General features: G+C 33.7%; 1 protein-coding gene across 3 annotated transcripts; it reads right to left on the minus strand.

Moving 5' to 3' along the window:
- Positions 1–436: 436 nt before the first annotated feature.
- Positions 437–3,580, minus strand: LOC18042934 (protein SHI RELATED SEQUENCE 5). Of its 3 annotated transcripts, none has more exons than XM_024185016.1 (3): positions 2,486–3,580; positions 1,753–2,091; positions 437–915 (listed from the first exon to the last, which is right to left on the minus strand). In XM_024185016.1, exons 1-3 carry the CDS (start codon positions 3,096–3,098, stop codon positions 788–790), a joined length of 1,080 nt encoding a protein of 359 aa, XP_024040784.1. In that variant the 5' UTR covers positions 3,099–3,580; the 3' UTR covers positions 437–787. The 3 variants fall into 3 exon arrangements, with proteins under 3 accessions (XP_024040784.1, XP_024040785.1, XP_006435091.1); XM_024185017.1 differs by having other exon boundaries at positions 437–902; positions 2,486–3,579; XM_006435028.2 differs by lacking the exon at positions 437–915 and having other exon boundaries at positions 1,509–2,091; positions 2,486–3,579.
- Positions 3,581–8,465: the final 4,885 nt, after the last annotated feature.

An 8,465-nucleotide genomic window follows, 5' to 3' on the forward strand; every position in this document is an offset into this window, starting at 1 on the left:
ATAGAACTAACTCACACTCAAAAAAGTTAGTTCAAAAATTGAGAATTATCTCAATTATTTATATTAATAACCCAAGAGCTAATCTCAAATACTAAAAGACATATTTCCTATCACTTAAAGAGTTTGTAACTCTATTTTCTTGATAATGAAGAAGAAATTTTGCTTTTTGAAAAGAAAAAAAAATTGTTGACTGTTAAGATTAACAATGAACAATGCATTTGATGATGCATTCATGAAGATGACCGAAGAGTTATATATAAACCAAAATTTTCAATTCCAGGTGGTGGCTTGGGCAAATATCAATCCACAAACTCTGCCCAAAAAGACTTAAAATTTCTCTCACTGTAATGAAGATGAAGAGTACAACTCCTCAGTTAACAAAAGAGGACACTAAAGCGCCAAAATATAAAATTCTTAGAGTGGCTTCTTATTAGTACAAGAAGAACCTACAACAGTTTTGTTATATTATGACTCAATCCCATTGTCAGAGAGATAAATAAAGTACAGCAGAAAAAATCACAACTATAGTGTATGGATCTGTTATAAAGTGTAGTGTCTTAATCCACTGAACATAAGAGCACATGTTATGGGTCAGATTATTACAGAAGTAGGGAAAGTTTCACAAGCTTTTCTGCTTGTTTCCAATGTACTAAATCTAGGAGTCTATGGAAGCATCTTTAATCCCCTATTAAACTGTATGTACCATATCCTATATCATTAGTTCTAGACTACATATAACATAAATCACATGTGTGTAGTTGCAGGGAAGAGCATTAAACCTTATCAGCTAATGAGCTGTGACAAGCACTTTCCATTCTATTAAGAGGGTCACATCCATGCACGTCTGTTCAAGTAGCCAGCCAAATTTTATCGTCTTGCAGGCAAGTAGTTGATATAAATGCCTGTTGATGTAATCTATTTAAGTATATAAGTATTGTGTACAAACGTATGTAGACAGACACGCAGAGAGAGAAAGGAGAAGAAAGAGTAAAAAGAGAGCAGCTTGTAAGTCGTAACTTGTTCATTTTTGTGGTTTCACTTTTGGAGCTGTAATGAGGGAATTGCCATTTGACAACAATGCAAGAAAGGCTACTTGCAAGCAAAATGCAAAGCCTGCCCATGCGCTGCTTCTTTTATTTTATTCTTCTTCAGAGATTTAAAAAAACAAAAAAAAAAGCTTAAAAATTCTTTGGTTAACCAAACACGAAACCTATCTCGTCCCATTTTCATCCGGCAAGAAAACGGATAAGCAGGAAAAAGTGGTTTCGAGTTCAACACCAACCAGAAAGCAAACACAAAATCAACTCACGGAAAAAAAAAAAAACACATTATAAAGAAATTAAGCAAGATAACAAAAACAAATATACTGAAGAATTTAAAAAAGAAAAAAAAAACACGCATCCACATGCTGCAACCATTACATACACTAAGAACGAAAACAATATATCATGAATCATCGATAATATCAAAATTTAACTAAGCAAATCTCAATTGAAACTCGAAAAACAAAAACCAACATCCCCATATATATCATATGCATCATCATCAATATCCGCTTTGTACTTCATTGGATGTTAAAATCTACTAGAAAAACTACCCACATAGCAAAAAAAGCAACAATTAATTTTATAGTAGCTGCATGACAATTGACAAATGAAGTTTTGTAAAAGGGAATAAGGCAAGCTAGCTCGGAAGCTGCAGGCCTTTATATCATCAAGATTCAAGACCTTGGAGGTGGAAAGAATTGCGTACCAGCAATAAAAGCATTAAGAGGGGCTGGGTATAGTGAAGGGTCAATCAAATTGGCAGATGGGTTACTTGTACCAGCTGCTACTGTGCCTGTGGTGGTGGTCGTTGTTGCCGTCGCTGCTGTGATAAGATTCAGTTGTTGCGAATGCGAGCTCTCAGCTGCAGCGGTGTAACGATTTTCAGGGCCTTGATCGTAGAGAATTCCTTTGAAGACATGGCCTCCGATATGAACAGCCGTTTGATACGCAAACTCTTCATCTGGATCGTCAATGGCACTTACTCGTACACAACGAAAGACCGCTGATGAGCTCAATTCAGATGGGAACTGACTCACTTCCAACCCTAATCACAACACCAAAACAAAAAGAAAGAATAAAATCATAGCTAATAAGCTGAGCAATTTAGGAAAGAAAGATTTGTAGGCACTGCTAATTTTTACCAACTTTTTTCGTCAGTTTTACTAGGAAACAGTAGGAGGAAGAGAAATAATGGAGGTGGGTGGGGAAGGCAACTATGGAAGTAGACTTGCGCACACGCAAATGATACGATTTTGTTGTACAGAAAAAGCTTTTCTTTTAGAATTCTACAAGATCTCATAAAAATTGAACCCGAGATTTCTTTCACTCTTTTCAGTTTAGTTTGTTTGTATTGTATTGTATTGTATTGTAATATTGTACAGTAAAACAACATAGGGGAAAAAGAGAAGTAGTGGTGGTGGTGAGTATGACACACGCACCTTGATTCTCTCTCTGCCTTTTTGGATTCTCTCCTCGAAACTGTTGTTGCTGGTGGTGGTGGTGGTGGTGTTGTGAATCTTGTTGATTCAGCTGTTGTTGTTCTTGCTGTTGTTGATGTCTTTGCAAAGCTGCGAGCTGCTGCTGGCGCTCTCGCCTTTTAGCAGCGGGGACCCAAGTACTCTTGACGTGAGTTTGGCACTGAAACCCTCGGCTCTTACAACAAGTTCTGCATCTCATGTGAGGACAATCTTTCTTAGCTTGGTTACCACAATCTTGACAGTTCATTCCTCCTCCTCCTCCTCCTCCTCCTCCACCAACTCCTTGCCTCATCACAAAACCACCCGATCTTGATGACTCATCAGAAGCTGCAGCAGCGTTGATGAAGTTTGATGATGATCTTCGACTAGGACCCACTCCAAACGACAGATAATTGCTCATATTTTCTTGTTGCTGGTGATAATATTGCGGCCATAATTCAAACCCTTTGGTGCTATTGTAGATCTCCTCGTTTGCTGATGATCTGTACAAATAAAGATTCTCTTCTTTCTCTTCTTCTTCTTCTTGTTTGCTTCTTGCTTCTTCTCTTCCTCCTAAGTAGAACCACCCTGCCATTTCTTGCACCTCAATTTAGACCAAAAATCCATAGCAGCATGAACTTAGTACTTATATCAATTACGGTGATCACTTCAGTACAACTACTACTGTGGATAGCTAGCTAACTGTGAATTATTTTCTGGGTTTGAATTATGGGGTTATTTGGCTAGGTTTTTAAAATTGTTTCTTTTTTTTTTCCCCCTTGGTGATCTTGGTCTGGTTCTGCAGCTTTTGAGGAAAAATAAATCGAGTAGTGAGACCGTGAGAGTATTTATTTTTAGGGCAAAATAGTAAAAGGAGGATGGTTGGTTGCTTTGATTGACTTAGCTCTTTCAATTTTCTTTCGTTGTTCGAAGCAATAATGACACAGAATTAGAGCTCTGCAAAGCCGCCATGGCAACTGCACCGCTCACTCTGCTACACAATCCTCATTTAAGACAAAAGCCAACCCCCCCTTTTTTCTCTCTCTCACTTGCAACTGTTTTAAGTTTTATTGTGTTTTTAATAAAAGGCAAAGAAAAATTAAAATCTGTACTTATGGATAGGAAAAATTTCTTTGGGCACTTCTCCACAGTTCTCTTGCAGTTTCAATGAATCTAATCGGCAATCAAACATAACACTATGATCTTTGCATGATCATCCGACGGTTAAAATTCTTCCACGTATCACGGCTTCAGCTTTTTGTCATTCGTCCTTTGCACCGGAAAACCCGCTGGTACTTTTTCTGACCCCTTCCTGTAATTAAGATTATTGATTTGATTTTTTTTTCCTCACATTTTTAATTTACGAAGCAATCTATTAAAAGAAAAAATTAAAAAGACAAATTATAACCTCACGTTTGTCTCCCATTCCTCAGTATCACAGACGCCCTCCCCACGTGACACGTAATATATAATTTTTTTGAACCAATTTTTTGATAATGGAAATGCCTGTCATGAGCATCAGTAAGGCTAGCTTTTCTCGTTATCGTGTGTTTTTCACTGACACATAATCATCTTATAAGTTTCCAAAGTTTTTTTTTTCTTCTTTTTTTTAATTGTAAATCGAGTTTTTCGGAATTCTCGAGTGTTTTCTTCTAATCTGTCTTTAGCCTGTAATGCGATAAAAAGAATATTTAATTTTGCTCGTCAATGCCTCGTATCGGTTCTCATAGTTCTTTGTAATCATTTTTTCATTGACTCTAAAGTCCCCTCTCATATTACATGATCGAGATTCATTTCTTCTTAATAATTATTTACGAAATAAATACGACCCCCTTCATGCTAACGTTTAAAAATCTCTTACCAAGAGTGCATGAATAAGATTTAATTTTTTTTAACTACCAATTTGTACTCAAGTTATTTATTCAATACATATTCAGGTCAGAATTATTTATTTATTTTATTAAATATTAGCATTGACTCTTAAGTGCTAATGTGTTATATTGCTTGATCTGGATTCATTACCTCTTATACATAAGAAATATTTATTAAGAAAACATACAAGTATTATTAATTAGTTTTTGAAGAGTTAGAACGAACATTTGAAATTTTATTCAAAATTTCAACTTAAATTTAAAGTAAGTACAAATATGTTATTTCATCATTCACTTTATAAATATGAGACCATTTTACATAAAATTTTAAAATAAAAATTAGAAATAGTCAACGTTACTCCTTTTAAAAATATTTATATGAAAGCTAGTTAAAATTCTTTATAACTTTATTTGAAATCCTTTGCATGGTCTTGATAACATATTTTACTAGCTAAATCAATTGGTAAATATAAGATATGATATTAATTGTTTTTTGAGCTAGTAGATTGGCTAATGATCTCTGTCAGATATCTCTTGACTAAACACATAAATCCATAACAATAACTTGAATACTTGTCACTATTTCAAATACTTGAAACTCTGATGGTGCTTAGGTCTATGATTCTAAATGTCTGGATTTGAATTAAAATTGTATAATTATTTTAAAGTAGTATACAATTCTATTTATAGTTCAATCTAAATTTTACAAATTTTAGACTTCGGGCTTGAGCATGCACGACTCCTTAAAACTAACCATAGAAAGACAAATGGGGAAATATGTGTATATTAATCTTAATAAAGCTAAACAAAATCAAAATCTTAACCGGATTTTTTTTTTTAAAAGAAAATTTGGGAGCACTTTTGATTTCATTTTTACTAGAATATCTAAATGGTGTCCTAACAATATTGTTTATTGAAACAATTAAAGTAATGATAAAATTTTTTTATTCCAGCATATACATCGTAATAAAGAAAATTTCCAAAAGAAAAAAATTGGGTCAACACCTTTGATGTTACATCATCAATTACTAAGCTAATTAAGTAAACAATGAAAGGAACCGCAAAGCCCCTCGAGCGGTGTTCGTATCACCGACTTTGAAGCTTTGCATAATGAAAAGCTTTAAAAAGTTGCTAAAAACAACTAATGTGAGATTTTTGAGTTGATTGAACTTAAAACCGTGACCTCACAGACGCTCTTCGGTTTTCACATTTATTATAAAATTTTTCCTTCGTGATTTGACTATCAGATTTTTCCATGCCTCACACGCTTTGATTTAAGACTAACTACGACCAATTATAAATTTCATAATCCTGATTTGATGTTACTAATGGCCCTTCTATTTTTAGTGGCCACCCATTCTCTTGTACAATCACTATTCTTAATTCAATTTTTTCGTTTCAATCACCAGTTGATCGAAGACTAAAACCGAGCATGCATGAGAAATTCAAAATCGTTGAATATTTTTGCCACTGTTGCTCCTCTTTTTCATTTTTTTTTTTTACAACTGTTGTCCGTTTACTTTTAATTTAATAATCACACCTTTTCTTCGTGCCATTATTATATGTTCATTCATAATTGTAAGTTGTAACACAACTTTGAATAAATGTTTGAATTCATCTTTCTAGTAATAATAATAATAATAATTGTTTGATAATATAATTTGTAACAGATCGAGATTAAATTTTTTTTATGTAAATTAAATTTCTGCAGTCATAATTAATATATATTGGTTGATGCATTTAGGAAATAATTATAAATTACTGGATTTCAATGATTATGAAAGTTGTGCAATAGGGCTCGACTCCATAAAATTATCCCTTACTAGTAGGAAAATGACTTTCTCAAATGTAGCTAGCCTCATAGCGAAGCAAAAGAAGAAAACAAAGGAACCTCTTTTATCAAACAATCACGTGAAACCGATTAAATTAGTGGGTAGTAATAATTGGAGTTAAACAATTCAATTCGGTTAAATGATACGAGTACGGACTCCGGCAGCCTCTGTCCCGCCGTACCAAAGCCGGCTAATTGAAAGTTATATTATAGAATAATGATGATAATAATACAAAGAAACTATATGTTAAGTACCCCAATTTTAGTGACATAATTGTGTCTTTAACGTTAAATGCCAGTTGTGATTAGGCAATTAGGGGCCCGAGGCAGTAGAGCCTTCTTTTTAATTTTCGTTGTTGTTGACTCTTGCTTCTTTGTCTCTAATCGATTGGCTTAATTTGTTTATTGCTAGCGGACACGGAGCTCCTAAATTTGATGAATTGGGCTTCACATGATTTGTTCTATATTGGTAAGCCGAAGTTACCCTTTTTGTGGATATTAATAAAGGCATCGATCTTCTTCCGAGGTACGATAGTGAGTCGTATGGGCAATTTATATAAAAGTTAAATGAGAAATAATGAAGTGTAACGATTACCGTTGCAGGTGATGTAATTTATGTGATGTCTTGTAAACAATTATATTCAAATACTAAATTAATTAAATAGTATTTTTTATATGTGTGTGTGATAGCAATTCCAAACCCTTAGACATCACAGAATGAATGATACGAGTAAGAGTAATGCTAGACATTTTAAATTATTTATTTAAAAAGTTATTTTGAATTATATAATATTCATTGATTGGTTATGAAGAATAATACAATTGATTCATTTAAATTTTATAAAGAATTATTAATCAAGAAATAAATGGCATACGACTTAACATAGAATTTAAGATTAAAAAAAAAGAAAATTTTGATTTTAAGAACGAGTTTTAAATTCGAAGGGAGAAAAAAAATCAGATTATTAAGCAGCTCTAACAGTAACTCTAGATGAGGATGCTATTCCTCAAATTTAGTGAAGTCGTGAGCAGAATTTTAATGAGGGTGTGTCATTAAGCAAAGTAAAAATTAATTGCTTTAGGATTAAAATTTTGGGTACGTAAAGAAAGAGAGAGAGAGAGAGGAAGAATTGGGTGGTGAATGATGATTTGCGAGAGTCCCAATAATTGTGCGTCACTGTCTTTTCTTTCACTCTCGAGCCCTGTGCTTCGCTTTCTCCTGGTTGACTCGCTCTGTATCGCTCATTCATTTTCGCCCTGTCCCCGCCGATTATTATTACTACTAATACTACTCAATTTTCATTCAACATGTTTATCGGTGCAACTCGCTCCTCAAAATTGAGTCAAATTCCACATGGATTGGTGCCCCCTCAATCAAAAATATTTGGTACTGTTACTACTACCGGCTAAATAATATTATTTGATTTGACAATAATGATAATACGTGCAAGTTGTTTCACAAGACTGCTGCCAAGATCTTTGAATATTATTCTCTTAAAAAGAAGATTTTAAAAAAAGGAAAAAAAAACTCATTATTGTATACTCTATCAAGACGAAAACCTCCTCAGGTTCTTTTCCAATGAGCGTCGAGTGCATGCCCTAAAAGAAGAAAATGGGAAGCAATTTGATCTTCAAAGCCCATTGCAATTGTAACTTTTCTTATCTTCTCGTCATTCGTCAAATTGCCACTTTAGCATATGATTATTATTGTATTAGTATTAGTCCGTAACCCTAAGTCATCATGCAGATAAGATAATCACAGTGCCATCGGTTTGAAATCACATCCAGTCTGAGAATGTAAACATACGAAAGTACGTAATCCTTTCTTCTTACAAGGGAGGGTGGAACTTTGTTCGGGCATAGGGTTTGAAATCACTAGACCAATTTCTTTTCTTTTCTTTTCTTTTCTTGTCCCCTTTTTTTATTTTTTAAAAAAAAAAAAAGAAAGAAAGATACGGGTTTTCAAATTACATTTTAGCACCTGAAATTTTGTATTTTTTTTTATTATAACTTGCTTAAAGTTGTTGTTTCTTTATTAAGGCACCGTCGAACCAAATCCGACAAAAAAGCAGCAGGTATACATCCTAGAAATAAATAGAGCGTTTACTTTAAAAGCGAACAGCCCTTTTAAGAGAAGCCTTTACTGTACCAGAATCAGATATATGAATAGTGAATTAATTAATAATAATGATAATAGGCGTAAATAATCCTGTCCACAACCAAACCAAGCGATTTCAATACGGATACGAGGATGATACGA

This window comes from Citrus clementina, unplaced genomic scaffold (assembly GCF_000493195.1).
Source record: "Citrus clementina cultivar Clemenules unplaced genomic scaffold, Citrus_clementina_v1.0 scaffold_5, whole genome shotgun sequence".
In the NCBI taxonomy this organism is placed as follows: domain Eukaryota; kingdom Viridiplantae; phylum Streptophyta; class Magnoliopsida; order Sapindales; family Rutaceae; genus Citrus; species Citrus x clementina.